The sequence below is a fragment of the Oncorhynchus clarkii genome, chromosome 7 (genome assembly GCF_045791955.1).
Source record: "Oncorhynchus clarkii lewisi isolate Uvic-CL-2024 chromosome 7, UVic_Ocla_1.0, whole genome shotgun sequence".
In the NCBI taxonomy this organism is placed as follows: domain Eukaryota; kingdom Metazoa; phylum Chordata; class Actinopteri; order Salmoniformes; family Salmonidae; genus Oncorhynchus; species Oncorhynchus clarkii.
Window position 1 is genome coordinate 46,173,574 of NC_092153.1, and position 19,609 is coordinate 46,193,182.

At 45.3% G+C, this 19,609-nt stretch overlaps 1 protein-coding gene across 1 annotated transcript in view; it reads left to right on the top strand.

Moving 5' to 3' along the window:
• LOC139413384 (cadherin-4-like) overlaps positions 1-19,609 on the top strand; it is a 247,014-nt gene that overhangs the window by 116,421 nt on the left and 110,984 nt on the right. The window contains exon 3 of the mRNA XM_071160707.1: positions 4,706-4,729. Coding sequence (XP_071016808.1) covers positions 4,706-4,729 — 24 coding nt within the window. The remainder of the gene's footprint in view (positions 1-4,705; positions 4,730-19,609) is intronic.

A 19,609-nucleotide genomic window follows, 5' to 3' on the forward strand; every position in this document is an offset into this window, starting at 1 on the left:
GACATATGCTCTCTTTACCTCTCTCTGCTCTCCCCCGCTCTGCCTTAAGTGATCTGGGGTGTTTATGGAGGAACACTTGGCTGCCTGAAACCGGAGGGGAGGCAGGGAGCGCGCGTCCCCCCCCCCCCCTCCCTGAGCTCCACTTTGGGCTTTCTACATTTTAACAAAACATCTGACTCTGTCAGAACCAGTTAATCACAGCTGGGTCTTTAATACGCTCTGGTCTCTCACTGTGCATTGGAGTGAGTGTGGTCTGGTGTCTGGGAGAAGCTATCAGATACGTCATAGCTATTACTTCAGAGTTGTCTGGAGACTCTGGACATGTGTCTATGTGCATTGCATACGTGGTAATAAATATGCACACATATGCTTCGTCATCAATGGACAAATGTACGCACATGCACGAACTCATGTCATAATGGATATTGTCAGATATGCATCACAGCTATTCCACTGAGTCCTGTCCCTGCAGTCGACTGGAGAAGGCTTAGAAATGCAATTCATTCAATCCTTTGGTGCTGAACCAGTGATCCAGCAGACCTGTCATTGGGTCTCTCTCTCTGAGCCTGAAATTCTCTGGTTTCCTGTCTAAGAGGAAGCCCAGCTGGGGAAATCACTGAATCAGCTGCTGATTGGCACACTGATGGAGACCATTTGGAAGCCAACGTTGCTGGAGGAAATTAAATTACAGTCACAATTTGTTGGGTTCTTTTTTTTTCTCTCCACAACAGCTTAAGGGACGAATAAGATGGAGAGACGATGCCGTGTGTGTGTCTGTGTGTGTGTGTGTGTCTGTGTGTGTCTGTGTGTGTGTGTGTGTGTGTTAGGGCTGCACAATCGAATTCACATCGAAATCGCAATTTTGGCATGTGCGATAGGCCGATCCATATCTCAAGAGATCCATATTGCATGCATTATTTTGAAATGTCACTCAGTCGCTTGTAACGTCCATTTGATAGTTTACTCCGTTTATCGTTTATCTCCCTCTCTCGACTTTAGAGTTGGAAAAGGAGGGTGTATTACTGTTACATTTTTATGTTTACCAGTAAACTAGCAGAACTTTGTTAACTTTATTCAAAAAAAAATATCACATGACATCTAGTGGCCTATTTGGCCATTACATGGCTGTAATTATCGCTGGCCCTCTGATAAATAAAAACATTTGGATGGCAAAGCTGTAAAAATGATCCTAAATATAAACCATGAACTTAGTGAATTCCTGAATTCCATTGGTGTTTAGTATGAGGGTTTCAGCATGAAATATCCTTTATATATTATTGACACACATTAATTCATCCAGTACAGTCTGATGCTGCGGCAGCATGGGGGTCTTGGTAGGACATTGTAGAAGAGCTGTTGCATGGACGGGATTATTCGGGAGGTCTGCTTATCGCTGTGGCCCACTGGAGAGCCCTATTATCTTTGCTGTGCACAGGCAAGGGTCCACCACTGTGCTCACAACAACCTCCATATTCTGGTGATGTACAGCATAGGAGATAGAGAGAGAGAGACAGAAGGATGGAGAGAGAGAGAGAGATCAGGGATGGGAAGAGTAAAACTGAGAGAGAACAATTGAGAAAGATGGGGAAGAGAAAGACAAAGGCACAGAGAGGGATGGAGGGAGAAAGAGAGAGGGATGGAGGGAGAAAGAGAGAGAGAGAGAGGGGGATGGAGGGAGAGAGAGAGATAATCAATGACATTTGACAAGACCATCCCTCTCCAGCGTCAGCAGCCTAGGAGAGCCGTGTTTATTCCCCAGTAACAATGGATTCTGTTTCAGAGATCACTCAGTACATAACCCATCATCAGAGAGGTTTAGAACTGCTAGATTACATGTCGCGTGCTGACTGAGTACATACTGTAAACAGATACATATCTCCACATCAACCAACCAGACATCAACACATTTAGACATGTTGTATCCTATGTACTGGAAGTGGTGTTCACTGTACTTGACAGCCCTGATTCTCTCCTCCAGGGCCTTATTACCATATTAGAAGACATGTAAATGTTTCCCCTCATTGTGCTTCTATTCAGCCACTTTAGTACACCAATCAACACACAGCGCAAAACAATAAGGCTTTTATTTTCCATATGAATCAGACAACTCATTAGGCAGTAATGAACTAACTCCTTTGTTACTCTTCTTGTTTGGGGGGGAGGTTGGGAGCGTGGGGAGTGAACATGCATGCACGCACAGACACACACAAACACACGCACGCACGCGCACACACACACAAACACACACACACACTCCCACACACACACCACCCGGCTATCCTGTAGTCCCACTCCAATTATGGCAGCATCTCACCCGGGAAAGGAGCCCACTTACCCAGCATTCACTTGATGAATAATTGATTGTTTATGCGAGTGTTTTGTTTGGAAATACACTTTTGGTGTCTGATTAATTGTTTTCTAGACATATTAATTTGATTTGATTTTTTAATTCATAATTTATTAGCTGAACACTCTCTGGCAATTAGGCAACACTAGGGTTTTGAAGGGTTTCTGTCAAACCCAGATTTGTTACGCATGAGGAAACACACACACACACACACACACACACACACACACACACACACACACACACACTGACACAGGGCACCAGGTGGTAGCTCCCATGTGCTAACCCATTCGTCCTAGTGGGTTAGGGTTAGGGGTATATGGTGTGGAGAAGCTTCCAGTGAAGCAGACAACCTGTTAGCTTCTGTGTCAGTGAGATGTCAGTCAAGCTTTCAAGTAATATACTGTTGTACATCAGGGTAGTAAAGTTGTAGAGGTCCTCTCTGTTTAGTGAGAACTGAATGATGCTCTTTTTCTTTCACTCAAGACACGCTGCTCTGCATCCCCACAGTTCACACCTGATATTAATCCCAGGCATATTCACTCTGCCCAAGTCTTTGGGTGGCCATCAACCTCTCCGACCAACCATGCACAGACAGGAAATCACACAGCAAATGCACATGCAATCCTTTCAGAGAGGCACAAAGGTGTGTTTCTATAATTGAGGAGGAAATGAACAACTGTGACATTTTCCCCTAGAGCTGTAATGAGAGGAAGTGTGCCTGATTCCTTCCTTACATACAGGACAGGCAGCCTTGGACTCAACCTGGGAGACTGAGAGCAGGACAGTCAGCATTAGTGTTGTCGTGGGGAGGGCTACAAGGCCCACAGAGGAGAGAGAGTGGCGCTAGGCAGCTGCACGTGTGCCAAATGTGAGTCTGCCTGCCAATTTGTGGGGATACTGGCAAGTGCAGCGCAGGCTGAATCCTTGACATAGGGAGATGAATTATTGAAACATTGCTCGCTGTTGTGTAGGGGGCGGATCGAGAGATTCCTTTACTTGCACTCGAGGCATTCCAAGACGCTTAAAATATTGACGGGTTTGTACTGCGTTTGGATGTTGTTGCTTGTTGGGTTCTACAAAAAAAATAGGATAGAGCAATATGTTCTACAGGTTTAGAATGGAATTTACCAGACCGTATTGAAGAAGTGAATGGTAATTCCTCATGCTTAATTTGCTAACCATGTTAATGCATTTACTTATTTGACACTTACTCTGCGCAATGCATCAGTCAGTCAGATGGTCTGCAAATCATTTCCCCAAGTATTTAGAAACAACCTGACCAACGAAGTGAGAGAAAGTACAGTATATTATGGGCCATGTTTTCCCCTCAGCCAAGACGGTGACTTTTTGGGGGGCCCTCCGAGAGTGCCTGGCAACCTTCGCTCTCTCTGAGGCTCGTTCAGATTCTGCACACATGCCGGACTCCGTTACCAGTGTGCTCCATTGTGCTACAAAGTGGTTTGCTGTGATAGAACAACAATTTGAGGGTCATGTTGGTGAGCAGGGGGGTGGTGTGACTTGGCAGGGGGTGTTGTTGTCAGCTTTCGACTTCCTGTGACGCCCGGCGCCGAAATGAGAGCAATGAATGTTAAACGGAGCCATTTGAAATGGTCTCTCATCAAATCTGTGTGCAGCGTCTCCGTTCGATGGCCTCGGAGGGGGTAGGTGGCACCGAGAGCAACTGTCTCTAGCAACACAAACACCTTGCTGCGTCGCTCCTTATCCAGCTGTGATGCTTAGATCTCAATAAAGATGTACAGAAACATAGCGTTGTGCAGAGTTCATTCCGTTTGAGCAGTATTGCATTATAGACATCACAACAACTGGGGTGTGTCCCAGTTAAAGTATCTAAGTGCTCGAGGCAAAACGTACGGAAAGGGGAGAGCAGCAAACTGGTCCAGTTGAATTGCAGTGTGTGCAGTACACAACATACTATAATCCATGCACAACTGCTCTCTGTATTTGAAGTGATGTAGAATATTTGAACAATAAGGTCACGTTCTTCTGCTGTGGTGCTTTTCTTTGGAGGGGATGAAAGTATGTGAACGCCTTTTTCTTTACTCGTGGTAGAGGTGGAGGTCTGCTCAGCAACTTACTAAGTAGAATGTGTGTTTGTTTTTATTGTGTGTGATCACGTTTCCTCAGTTATTTCTATTTTCCTTAATCACTCTCTATTGTTAAATGACAAAAGTCTTGTATGGCAGCTTGAGAGCTTGCATGTTGTTCTAATCGTTGTATTCTCCCTCCCTCCCTCCCTCCCTCTCTCCCTCTCTCTCTCTTCTCGCTCCCTCTCTCTCTCTTCTCGCTCCCTCTCTCTCTCTCTTCTCGCTCCCTCCCTCCCTCTGTCCCTGACAGACACCACCCTGTCGAGTGAACGTGGTAAGTACTGCAGAGGCACGTTTCCCTGATTTTAGAGACGGCTGATTTGACTGAGCCAGATTGGCGATGTTTGTGTGGATGAGTGTGTAGAGAGACCATCTCAGATGTTTGTCTCAGGGGGAGTTTGATGCCATGAGCACAGAACGTTGTTTGCGTCAGCCGCGAAGCTATTTTCCTCTTCACCACATTTCATATCACAGCAATGTTGGAAAGGGAAAAACATCTACCCAATGTAATTACCAAAACAGCATCACTAGACCCATGTGGCCAATCAGAGTTTGAATTTGGCATATATTGTATATGTTCACTCTGTCCTATTTAGCCAATTGGCCCTCTGTGTCTCTAATGGTATCATATTTCTAGTAGCCTGCTGTATCTCCTGCCCACTGTCTATTTGTCTTCATACAGTGGACTATAATGGTCTTCAGTTCATCTCCACATGGCCCATAGAAGGAGCAGATGAACCACGTCTCCTCCAGAGCCCGTCTCTCGATTTTCATTTGACATTTGACTCCCCACATAGGCTTCCTCTGTGCTGCTGTTTCGTGCTTGGAGGAGCATGGTGATCACCCATTTCCACTCAAATCGAGATATAAAATTGTCTGCGGTACGGTCCGTACGGTCTATGTACGGGCTGTAATAAGAGCCTATTGAGTCTGGACCGGTCTACCTGCAGATCCCAGGGACCAGGCAGGCATGCATAAAACCCCTGTGTGCCCTACTGTGGTGCAGTCGGTTGCATCTGCTTAGAGCTGCCTTCTCTCACTCTGCAAACAGCCTCAAACAGCCTGGCTGCGTTATCAGAGATGGGTTTAGGACGGGTACGGGTGAACAGACAAAGCAGCAATGATAGAGCTTTGTGTTTGAAGGATGCATGCACAGGTCTTTGATGTGTGGGGAAACTCACGTTCTGTCAATGCACCAACATTTGTCTGTGGAGCTCATACAGTATGTGCATCCCATGAATGGTGAAATCATACCCTGTAGGTTGAGGTGACATTGGTGGGGATATATGGAGGGAGATATTGTAGTAAATGAGACATGGAATTATGACTTATTATTAGTAAGTAGTCGTAAGGTGTCGTGCTAGCCATGTCATCTCCGAGAGGGGGAGGAAGACAAAGGGGACAGGGCATGCATTCTCTCTACTACTAGGTCCCATGTTGGAAAATCAGGACATAATGTGAATGCTATTTCAGAGGAGGGGAAGTGTGAAGTAAGTAATGAAAGGGAAGGAGTGAAAGGCGGATGAATACGTGAGATGAGGGAGAGTTAGTGCAAGGTCTCTGTGCCCTTGGCCTCTTTGTACACTACTGCTAGGAGGCGGCGGGGGGGGGGGCTTATCACAGTTTATAATGACTAAAGCACATGCACTACCGCAGACTCTTCTCCGGGCAATAATTGGGCAAACAATCAGAATTGGGCTGCATTTGTAAAAGCAGCCATTGTGTGTAATAAAAAAAAAGGGGGGTTACAGTCACCCCCCCCCCCCCCCCCTTTCGCCCTGTCCTCAAAAAGGCTCTTTCAGCCCCGTGTTCTGGTGTGCCAGATAGCACCCTCAATGTCAAGTGGCTGGGAGCTTTCTCTCTCGGCTTAATTGTCTGTACCTGAGACAGGATGCCTAGGTGTAATTGCGATAAGAGAAAATGCTGTGCCTGGCTGGTTTTAGTGCCTTTATCTGTAATCTCCAGATTGATTATGGTTTTTCTGCCAGTCAAGCAAATTGTTCAGCCCCATCAACTGCACTGGAAACTGCCTTAACTGTGTCAGGACCAAATAGGGGAGCAGAACACATCGGCAAACCCATAAAACATGGAGCCATATATTGCTTATGGCAATACAAAACAGCCGAGAGGCTACATTTATTCCCCTCTCAGTACCTGTATGTTCTCTAAGTGCTTGATGTTCAGTTATAAAGGCTATACAGTACATTGAGATTAGAAATTCCTTAGTAATTGTATTTTATTTGGAGAGTAATGCAAGGGATGTTGAACACTGCAAATATTATTTCATGACTGTAGCTACTGTTCCCTGAAGGAGGGAAACGATGTACAACATACTATGGGGAGTCGCACTCTCGCGACTTCAGTTGAAAGAGCTACAATCACGCCAGTCAAGGCCATTGAAATCCTCGCCCACTGAAAACCCAAGAATCCACAGATGATAAGAGTGAGGCTCTGATTCATTCCTTCAGTTGGACGCAACCTCACCTTAGCCTGGGACGAACTGAGTACCGAATAATCCCCGACACCTTAAGCTGAGGCCGAAACCATTAGCAGGGGGTGTTGTAGGAGAGGATCTTCAGATCCACCAACTCCAGTGGCTCAAAGGGAGTGGAACACAGTGGCTCCAAAACCAGTGCCTAGTCCCATGTGGGCCCAATAGGTTTGGAGGCCGGTCTAAGACGATGTACACCTTTCAGGAACCGCACACCTATGGGGTGGGGCCCCGGTGAGGCTCCATCAATTTCCATATGAAACACTGAGATAGCGGCCATGTACACTTTTAACGTGGAAAATGCCTGCCCCTGCTCGAAAAGCTCTTGTAGGAACATAAGGATGTCCCACACAGAGCACTGAAAGGAACAAGTCCTTTATCTTGGCATCAGAGCTCAAACGCATACAGCCCTCTCATGGAGGGCGACCTAGCAGACTGAATGGTAGCAATAACATTTGTAGGTAAACCTCTAGCCTTCAGATTGGCCTTCTAAGGGGCCAGGCCGTGCGCCTGGGACAACAGTTCCCTGCCAATGGGAGTTGCCATGGGTCCCCGTCTAAAAGGCAAATGATCTCCGCGAACCAAGGCTGCCTGGGCCAATGAGGAGCCACAAGAATCAACAATAAGCCCTCCCGGCTCGCCCTCTCCAACATGGGCTGAATCAGAACCACTGTCAGAAATGCATAAAGTAGAGTCCAATGCCACTGGTGCGGCAGAACGTCTGTTCTCAACAGGGCACTCGGGTGCCTCACCGAGAAAAATAGACGACACTGCAATGCGTCAAGACCTACGTCGGCCCTGACGAAAATTTCCCATCCCTGGAGACCACCCAGGGGTGTAGCCTCCACTCCGGAGAGGGTCCCACCTGGATAAATGATCTCGCACTGCTTCCCAGCAATAGGGAGCGAGCCAAGGTTAGGAGGGAGAGAGACTCTCCGTCTGTTGATAAACGCCATCACCGACATAATGTCAGTTCTGACCTGCACAAGCCCGGCCTGACAAAACCAGGGGGAAGTGCCTGAGTACCAGATACACAGTTAGGAGCTCCAGCTAATTGATATGAGGTGCGCTTCCCACCAGTGTCCATACCCCACAAATTTGGGGATGGTCCTGTTGTGGTAACCTTGTGGCATACAATTCAGCCGGGGCCATGGCCCATAGGCCTGACAGGGACACCCAATGCAACTGGCTTAGGCTGCGAGATGTGTCCAGATGAGTGTCTAGCACTCAGCCATGGAAGGGCCTCATCTACAATAGCCCCACGGGAACGACATCCATCACAGAAGCCATCAGCTCCAATAGGCGTAGTCAAAAATACACTGTGACCCAGCCGAAAGCAGAGTCGGAACCCTGACAACCTCCGTGTGGATATAAAAGAGCGATAAGCAAGTGAATCTAGCTCGAAACACAGAAACAAAATGCGCTGAGTTTGTAGACTCTAATGTGCTTGCTGAGGGTATGTACAGAAGGTCTAGAATGGGATGCAAAGTCCTGTTCCTTTTCGGAGCCAGAAAATACTGACTGTTCCAGCCCTCCTGGATCTTTGAAATAGGAACCACTCAGATTGTCTGCTTCTGGAGACTAGAGGATATTCCCTCCCTCAAAACGGGTGCTGAGGCCTCGGGAACAGTCGAAGTGATGACGCTGCAGAAGCATGCAGGACGCACAACTAAATGTAGCCTTGTACCCTGATGCCACTGTTCGCATGATCCAGGGCAACACTGCGCATGCGCTCCATTGGTCGGAGCAGAGAGCAAGACCCGTGAAGTGCCATCTGAAGGGGCGAGAAGAGGTTGGTTCTTCTTTCATTTTCACCACCCTTGACACCGGTGTGTCTGAACGTGGAGATACAACACTTTTGACACCCCGTGAACAATGTGGATCTTGGGGTTGAAACAAACAGTGTTTATGTGCCAAGGTTTGCCTAAAGCCCGGCCCACTCTTGGTACAAGGCTCAAAAGGCTCCTGAAGAGCTTCTACCCCAAAAGCCATAAGACTGCTGAACAGTTTTTCAAATGGCTCTTGTACCGGCTCTATTCACAATCACTGATACTCCGACAAGCACACACACACAAACACACACTTACTAGATACGCTCACACACAAAAAACACAAATGCATATTGACCACACATACACTCACACACACACTTTTACACTCTTCACAGACACTGTTGCCACTCTGTTTATTATCTATCCTGATTGCCGAGTGACTTTTATCCCGACCTACATGTACATATTACCTCAATTACCTCAACTACCTCGTACCACTACACATTGACTCAGTACTGGTGTTGTTATTTTATTGAGTTACTACATGGCTATTCTTTAAATGTGCCTTCCTCACCATCTTAAATGAGCATGCCCCATTCAAAAAATGTAGAACTAGGAATAGATATAGTCCTTGGTTCTCTCCAGACCTGTCTGCCCTTGACCAGCACAAAAACATCCTGTGGCGTTCTGTATTCGCATCGAATAGCCCCCGTGATATGCAACTTTTCAGGGAAGTTAGGAACAAATATACACAGGCAGTTAGGAAAGCAAAGGTTTTTCAAACAGAAATTTGCATCCTGTAGTACTAACTCAAAAAAGTTCTGGGACACTGTAAAGTCCATGGAGAATAAGAGCACCTCCTCCCAGCTGCCCACTGCTTTGAGGCTAGGAGACACTGTCGCCACCGATAAATCCACTATAATTGAGAATTTCAATAAGCATTTCTCTACGGTTGGCCATGCTTTCCACCTGGCTACCCCTACCCCGGTCTACTGCCCGGCACCCTCCACAACAACCCGTCAAAGCCCCCACCATTTCTCCTTTACCCAAATCCAGATAACTGATGTTCTGAAAGAGCTGCAAAATCTGAACCCCTACAAATCAGCCGGGCTAGACAATCTGGACCCTCTCTTTCTAAAATGATCTGTCGAAATTGTTGCAACTCCTATTACTAGCCTGTTCAACCTCTCTTTCGTATCGTCTGAGATTCCCAAAGATTGGAAAGCTGCCGTGGTCATCCCCCTCTTTGGACACTGTGTTCACTAACCTCCAGACGAGCTTCAATGCCATACAACTCTCCTTCCGTGGCCTCCAAATGCTCTTAAACGCAGGGAAAACTAAATGCATTCTATTCAACCGATCACTGCCCACACCTGCTCGCCTGTCCAGCATCACTACTCTGGACGGCTCTGACTTAGAATACGTGGACAACTACAAATACCTAGGTTTCTGGTTAGACTGTAAACGCTTGTTCCAGACTCACATTAAGCATCTCCATTCCACAATTAAATCTAGAATTGGCTTCCTATATCGCAACAAAGCATCCTTCACTAATGCTGCCAAACCAAACATACCCTTGTAAAACTGACCATCCTACCGATCCTCGACTTTGGTGATGTCATCTATAAAATAGCCTCCAACACTCTACTCAACAAACTGGATGCAGTCTATCACAGTGCCATCCGTTTTGTCTCCAAAGCCCCATACACTACCCACCATTGCGACCTGTATGCTCTCGTTGGTTGGCCCTCGCTTCATACACGTCGCCAAACCCACTGGCTACAGGTTATCTACAAGTCTCTGCTAGGTAAAGCCCCGCCTTATCTCAGCTCACTGGTCACCATCGCAGCACCCACTCGTAGCACGCGCTCCAGCAGGTATATTTCACTGGTCACCCCAAAGCCAATTCCTCCTTTGGTCGTCTTTCCTTCCAGTTCTCTGCTGCCAATGACTGGAACGAACTGCAAAAATCCCTGAAGCTGGAGACTCATATCTCCCTCACTAGCTTTAAGCACCAGTTGTCAGAACAGCTCACAGATCACTGCACCTGTACATAGCCCATCTGTCTACCTACCTCATCCCCATACAGTATTTATTTATTTATTTATTTATTTATTTATCTTGCTCCTTTGCACCACAGTATCTCTACTTGCACATTCATCTTCTGCACATCTGCCATTCCAGTGTTTAATTGCTATATTGTAATTACTTCGCCACCATGGCCTATTTATTGCCTTAACTCCCTTATCTTACCTCATTTGCACTCACTGTATATAGACTTTTTGTTTTCTTTTGTTCTACTGTATTATTGACTGTATGTTTTGTTTATTCCATGTGTAACTCTGTGTTGTTGAATGTGTCGAATTGCTATGCTTTATCTTGGCCAGGTCGCAGTTGCAAATGAGAACTTATTCTCAATTAGCATACCTGGTTAAATAAAGGTGAAATAATTTTGAAAAAATTAAATCCTTTGACATTTTATGCACATTTTTCTTACTTTTTAACTATGCGTTGTTGGGAAAGGGCTCATAAGTAAGCTTTTCACGGTAAACCCTATAACTGTTTTATTCGGAGCACGTGACAAATACAATTTGATTTTGTTTGAAAAGCAACAACTTGCCTCGGCTAGTTAGCTAACCCCGCTAGCACGTTATACAACGCATGTTAGCTAGCCTGGTCTTGAAAGTCTACGTAGTAGCAGATTGCCGAGGTGCTCAAACAAGGACGACACAGGTGACGGGGGGATACACACAGAACCTGGTCGCCCTCTGTCTTCGAGTAGCCTCCCGTTACCGGAGACCGAGCACACAGGAGCCGGGAGACATTTGACCTGACCAATGACCCAAATCATCTCTGCGTCCCACAACTCAGACTGAGGTACGGGCACCCGGGAGAGGGAGCCACTATTGGAAACACCTAAAGAATGCTACACGATTGTCAAGAGAACATGCGCCGTGGACTAGTAGGAGAACAGTGCCAGCTGTCCTCTAGTCTCGCAAACAAACTGATTTGAGCGAGGGCAGCCTGAGCATGCACCGACCTGAGATGTACAAGACAACCAACTTGAGTTACTTTTAATTCATTGGGGCATTGTAACGAACCCGAACTCGGCTTGTTAGCCTTCGTCATTTCGGTCACGTTAGCCATCTTACTTATTGCTAAAGCCAGGCCAAGCAATTAAAATAATTGTCTAATTGCTCGTGGTTAGGAAACTTATGAGAAGTAGACAAACTTCAGCACACAACGACCAGAGGTGAGCATGCTCTACCCCTAAGGGACAGTTTAGTTGGCGCAACTTAAGACAGTCTCATGTTTCAATTGTTTGTGTTAGTAGCGTGAATTGTTCCTGTTCAAACCAAGGTGAAGAGCGGAATATTTGAAGGAATGAATCCGAGCCTCTTATCACCTGTGGAAGGCAGGGCCTTCAGAGAGGCGTGGATTTCATTGGCCTTGTCAGGCGGGATTGTAGGTCCTTTGAGAGTGCGACTCCACATAGTATGTTGTACCGAAGTTGACTGACCGAAAGGGGACTATCCATTTTCAAAATTAAACAGTATTGTGTCGTGATTAAAGGTGTTGCTGTATTGCACCGATTTTCCCCAAGGCTCTCTGCTTAATTCTGTATGTATCCTTGAGAGCAATGTGGAATCATTTGAACACAGAAACTCCCTTTCATCAGCTCCTCAACAGCCTTGAAAGTGCTGTTCTTCTCACTGTAGCTTTGAGTAGCGGTTTGGGCTGAAAGAGCAGCTAATGGGCTGAGAAATGTCTGTAAACCTACTGCAAAAACATAAGCTAATGTCTGCAGACACACTGCACAACACAATGTCCAGGAGCCGACGCGTTGAAAGGAGAACCCCTGGTCCTGCTTTACCTTCATGTCTCAGGAAGGCCATTTCTGTCAGCCTAATTGAGGCGCTGCTTTGCTCTCCAAGTGGCCTGCTGAAATAGCCTTATTGCCTGCTGGAGGGTACTACAGTAGCTCCAGGTTGCTGGCTCAGGGCCCTGCTGTGAAAAACAGATTGGTGGATCTCTAATACAGCTCTCTAGTGATCTGAAAGTACTATATCTACCTCCACAACTCCAGAGCAGAGTGCAGGGATTTTTTTATATACACACTTTTAACACACACATGTTCTAAATGCACACTGTAATGACACTCTTTACATTTTATTTTGGTTTGAACATTTTGCAGTGCATATCTCACACTGACTATGGGTTTGTGTGGGCTGTCTTTTGGCACTCTCCAAGCAGAGGATACATTGCTTGATCTTTTGCGCAGGCTTTCTCTGAAATGTGGTGGATTGGGAGGCCTTCTGCCCCTCTTCCCCCTCAATGCCAATTAAAAGTGTTTTTTTTCAAGCATGATTTGGAGCTCCTGAAGACAGTTGAAGTGAAGTCACTCAAGACATATGGCAGATGGTTACCCAGCTAGCACACAATGTTCTGAGAACCATATGTTTCTTAGAGGTTGGTGAGAGCATGGTTGTCCTATGGTTATTTTGCATAGAACCTTGCCACAACGTTCTGGGAATGGTGCAGGATACCCAGCTAGCACATAACATTCTGAGAACCATATGTTTTGTAGGTGGGAATTTCAGTACTTTAGCATAACGCTTTATACAGGTTTCCTCATGGTTCTTTTTAAAGTATTATTCACAGAAGGTTAAGAAATAATGTTCTTCTGTGGGAATTTCAGTACTTTAGCATAATGTTTGCAGGTTTCCTCAAGGTTCTATTTAAAGTTATGTTCTCAGAACATTAAGAACTTTCCACCAAAATACATTAGTAACGTTCCAAGAATGTTATTTAAAAACATATTCCAGGGGTAGGCAACCCTGGCGTTACGCAGTTTTAGATTTAATCGACCAGGAAGACCAGGTGTGTTGAATTTAGGCAATCACTGAACTGATCAATTAGTTCAGTTGGCCAGGTGTGGTGCCTAGTTGAAAAAATCATGCAGTACCCTCCAGCAACAGGGTTGCCTACCCCTGACATACATTCCATTCTCAGCATTAGCACAACTCTCTCTATCCTCTATCTTGTTAAGTGTATTCAGGTGTTAAGTGTGTTCAGGCCACGCCCACTAATTTGCCACACCTGATCTTAATGAATGCCTGTTTTCCAGGGTCTGTTTGAATAGACTAAAATGAACAGCTTTGTATGAGCTAAAAAACAACAACAAGCATGGCATGCTAGCTCCATCCTGGTGGCGCAGTGGACTAATTCCATGAAGAGGGAGCAGAAGATCATAGGTTTGAATCTCGCTGATGCCATGCCACAATAAAAAAAAAGATGTGTTTGCATGATTAATGCCTAAGCAAATTAATTTCCATGTGTCCTATCTGAGCTTGGAGTTCAAAGAAGTTAACATTCTGAGAACAGCTTAGTTTATTTAATTACGTTCAAATAACCTCAGAACGTTCATTAAACCTCCCAGGAAAACTTTCAGGAACCATAGTAAAATGTTCTCAGAACCTCCCTGTAACCTAACAATTAATGTTCCTTGAACAGGTGAAATTTTCACTTCCATCCTCAGAACGTTTAAAAAAAAAAAAGATTCCTTTTTAGTGGTCAGGAAAATTATGGCTTCATTCCCAGAACCAATGGGAAACCAAAAATCTACGTTCCCATAACTTCTTTGGAACCAAATGTTCTAGCTGGGTATGCTTGTAATTTGCAAATAGAATGACAACAACGGAAAGCAACTATTTCCAGCCCAATTTAAAATGTAACCTAGTTAAACAAAGGTTAAAAAAAATAAAATGGAACGTACTGTCAAACCTTGAGCCATAGCGTCTTCAGAGGCATGAGATACGGTGCTGAAAATGCCATATAGGTTTTCCACTCATCAATCCCCCCCTATAAAAGTATTGAGACAATACAAAGCATCTCTACGAGAAAAGCTGCAGTGTCAACTTGATCCCAGAGCTTAGACCTCAGCTCTGGGTCCTCACTGAAAAGGGATCAGCTGTACTATGGGTCCATTGACAAAGACAGGAGACTCAAAGAGAGGTGAGTCTTGAGTCTACTTAAGTCGTTTTTTGTATCTGTACTTTACTAATTATATTTACTTTTACTTCACTACATTCCTAAAGAAAATAAGGTACTTTTTATTCCATACATTTTCCCTGACACCCAAAAATACTCGTTACATTTTGAATGCTTAGCAGGACAGGAAAATGGTCCAATTCATGCACTTATCAAGAAAACATCCCTGGTCAAATCTCAATGTTAACACCTTTAATTTCCTCCCCTCCCTTTTATCTCCCACTATGATCCGATCTCCCTCTCATCCTGTCCTCTCTTCATTCTCCTCCTATTCTTTTCTCTCCTCTCTTCTCACACCCTGAATCATTTGAAAGACACTGTAGCATTACGGGCCCACTGAGACGGCCTCATCCAGGCAAATCCCTACTCAAATTAAAGTGTAGAGACATTATTAAAGCCAATCGCTCCTTGCAGTTCCCCAACAGTTAAATTACAACCTTTCCCCTCCTGCTCATGTCTCTAGAACAAAAAGAAAGCCCTTTTTTATGGCCCTCTTTTCCCACCACGATCGAGCGGAGCAACGGAACGTAGAGCTTTAAAACCATGTCGTTTCCCTAGATTGGGTGTGGAATTATGATGTGTTTGGGAGGAGCTGCCACTCATGGGAGGCAGGCCCTGCTAGAGGCAGGCTCATGATCGGCATCGAGTTTCACTAACACAAAGAGGATTAAGTTCCCCAATTTGAAAAGCTTATTTTTCACACACTTCGCCTCGACACTCCAGCTTGTCAGAGGCATCCACAATCCTCCAAGTTTGCTTTCATGTTTGAACGTTCCGAAGCAATTTCTCTGCTTTACTATAAATTCTCCTGCTTTTCAATGCTTTTGTCTGTCAAATGGGGAAAGCAGCGGGAGTGCTTTCCCTGTCAATCAAAACTCCCGCTCCAGAGTGTGTTCCCTATACTCACAGATTACTGTTCTGCTGTATGCTACGGAGGTGTTGGACTGTGTGTGTGTGTGTGTGTGTGTGTGCAACTGCTCTACTGTTGTTTGTGTAATCTGTCATTTATTTGACATTACAGTGAGGGCTGCTTTCATGCAGTGCATGGCCGGGTCTTAGCTGTCAGAAGCTGAGAGAACTGTGTCCCGTGAAGACTGGAGCCCTCCCGCCCATGGTCTAATATCACATTAATTTACCCTAAATTGGCAAATTAATGTCAGTTAAACTTCACTAATACCTCATTTTCATTCTTAAGAAAATATGTAGAACAGTGGAAGTCTCAGAGGGACACGCTCTATTACAATAAATAACATGGATCTTTAGTTACTGCTCCATTTCACTTAGTCTTGAAGGCTTTGTCACCAAAATAGATTCAGAATTAGAATCATGTGAAACGTTGTTAAATAGTACCATGTTAAAAATAGAAGCAGGCTTGTGAAATGCTGCTGGCTGCAGTCACCGCACATCCTGTTGATTCCAGAAAACCATCCTGCATCTTAATTCAGCTCCTGTGAAGTCTGAGAAACAGAGAAACAGTATTCTCCTCACCTTAGTCTGCCTTTTCTCTCCCCAGTCACGCACAACTAGCAGCATCACACCATTCTGCCTGAATTACCATCGCCATTTTCGTCAATCCTCATTTCTGAAAGCGGCCTCACTACTGCAGTGTGTTGTACAGGCAGGCAGCAGGCTACCATATGACACGCAGGAAGATCATGGTGATATAATGTGACCAATCTGATTATAGAGATGAGCCTTATGAGTTTGATGTTTATCACGTTCTCTGAATTATACCACTTTCACCAAATGGGTGAATCTACAGTATGTGTGTTTTTATTGTTTTATGTTCTGAATTGAACTCAATGAGGCCATGTACTGAAGATGATGACAGATTATAGAGCGCTCCACTGTCAAGATCATGAAAAAAACCTGTGATGAGAACATGTCCTTTGGCAGGATGGTTACTATGCATTATGTCAGGTAGACATAATAGCCTACTGCCTGTTTTGGATGCCAAGCAGGAATAAAGTAGAATGCTCTGAATGTTTGGCCTCTCCTTTGTCACAGTGGTTGTATAAAATATTTTCTTCATCCCTCCCTCCCTCCCTCCCTCCCTCCCTCAACCCCTACCTCTTTTGGCCTGTTCTGTAATAGCAGTGGAATGATGTTGGAGGAATCCAACATTAATCAGCTGCTGTTTTTATAAGGCAGGCAGGGTGATGGCTGCATTGACCCCCTTCCTCTCCTCCCACCTGGTCTACTTCCAGATGTTAATGTGGCTGCCTAGGCCTACCCCTGCAGGTGGAGGGGCGTGTGTGCCAGGGCAGCCAGGAGTGGCAGGGCCAATCTCTTTAACAGTGAGCTGGTCTCTGGTATTGTCCGTGCTGTGGTTGGTTCTGATACACTTCTGCTCCTAGAGGAAGGACCTCCACCGTACATCATCCTGACCCCCTCCCTGGTCTCTCACAGTCCAACGCTGTTTATTAGACGAGTTGACGCTCATAACTAGGGTGACGTATGCTACACTACATTACATTAGCTCTACGATCAGCTGTAGGGGGATATTGCCATTGAGATGGTAACTCGTGCTATTAGATGTCACATTTTTATGGTGAATGGAAAATATTATATATACCTTAATTGTCACTTGGGTAAGTACCTTCTCAGAAGACTACTGCAGTTAGTGGTTCAACTAAGGCCAGAGCAGAGAGAGAGCAATTACAGCCATTCTGTTTCTGCGCCCTCCCACGCTAGGTGAGGAGGATGGCGAGCACTGTGTGAAGAGTAGCTGGAAGATGAGGTGTGTGTCAAGGCTCTAAAGGTGGTGCTAAGTGTGAAGTCATTGATGTTACAGGATCCCACACTGAGTCACGCAACCCTGTAGCCCAGTTGATTGTGTGGTGTTCCTGCCTCACCTACTCTCTCTGTCAGAAGGTCTTTCACTGGGGATAGTGAGAGGAGAAGCTCCCCTGACACTAGTATGCCTCAGGGTTTCCATGCGTGTTTCATTTGTTGCTGAGAAGTGCAGGAACGATCACACGTGGCACTCTGTGCTATGCTGTATGTCCGTGTTTCTCACGTGCTAATCTCGGTTGCTCTGCTGCTGAGAGCGATACAAATGTTCACCATTCTGAGCACAGAAGACCTTCCAACAACTTTTTTACTCTTAATATTTGAACATAATCAGTAAACAGTAATGCGCAGCGGCACCATTGTTGTACATTTTGGGAGAGCTTAAGTGGTGCCTCAAGGTTTAAGATACAATAGGTTTGAACCATCATTCGGTTTGACCCATCATTAGACATATATTTTTCTGAGAACTGGCACCATCTACAGTATTTGTGAGGGGAGTCTTTAGTACCTAGTGGTAGTACCACTCGATCGCCTTAATGTCCTCAGAGGTTCTCCCAGCATGCATCAGAACCAGGAAGAGTGTAGTTCCTCCCAGTCAGTGTAACTGAGTTCAGCGAGTACATTAAGTTACTATCTCTACAGCTCTGGTTACAGTTCAAATCAAAATGAATTTGTCAAATGCTTCGTAGATGAACAGTGAAATCATTTTCCAACAATGCCGAGTAAAGATACATTTAAAAAAGAAAGAACAAATAGAAATAGTGACACAGTGAATAACGAATAAAAATAATGACATGGCTATGTATAGTCATCAGAGCCGATGTAGTACGATTCGTCGGACGACATACAATGATTTCTTATAAGCGTCCGGGTTAATATCCCACTGGTTGAAACTGGCAGCTCTAGCCTTTAGCTCAGTGCGGATGCTGTCTGTAATCCATGACTTCTGGTTGGGATATGTACGTACGGTCACCGTGGGGACATCGTTGTCAGTGTACTTATTAATGAAGCCGGGGACAGATGTGGTAAACTCCTCAATGCCATCAGATGAATGGCATTATGGTCAGCGTTATGGTCAGATTTGCCAAATGGAGGATGAGGGAGTGCTTTGTATACGTCTCTGTGTGTGGAGTAAGGATGATCTAGAGCAGCCCCCCCACCACCACACACAGCGGATTCAAATAATCAAAGCTTGATGATGAGTTAGTTATTTTATTCTGCTGTGTAGTTCTAGAGCAAAAACCGAAATGTGCACCCAGGGGGGCCCCAGGACCGAATTTGGTAAACCCTGATCTAAAAAAATGTTTCCCTCTAGTTGCACAAGTGACATGCTGGTAGAAATGAGGTAAAATGGATTTCAGTTTTCCTGCATTAATATCAATGGCTGCTAGCAGCGCTGGTGCATGATGGGTAGGAGCTAACAGAGCCCTGTTAAACAGTACGGTGCTGCGGTGCTCCTGTCAGCCTGACGTCTGCTCTGCGTTAACTCTCCTCAATGTCATGCATTTTAAAGAACAGATAATGAACCCCAAGGGCACTTATTCAGCATAACTGTGCTTAATAAGGAAATTGAAAACCTATACCCTCTGTGTTTAATAATCACAAATAGCTCGACATTAATATCTTACCCTTTGATTACACCCTTACACCTGTATTGCTTGGCTTACTGGTGGTTTGCTTTATATCCATGGGGAAATAGGGAAATCAGCACTAACGTATTTGCCCCGGCTTAACTCTAGAGATGTGTCTGTCCTTAAATGCACCAAAGGAGGCATTTTGAGACCAATTGTACGGAGCCGGAGGTGGGCCCAAACTCTTCTCTGTTGTAAGTGGCCCTGACAGCCCAGCTATAGAAGTTACCATTACAGGACATACCCTCCTGGGAGATGTTCCCCTGAGATGTGAGCATGCTCCTCTGCTCTCCAGTCTTTGTGGTCTGTGTGCTGGTCCCTCAGGTGTCTGGTGGAGAGAAAGGTCTGGTCGATGCTATCCTCTATCATGTCCTTGAGTGATAGACCAAGGCTGAGCCGTGGCCCAGACAGCCCCA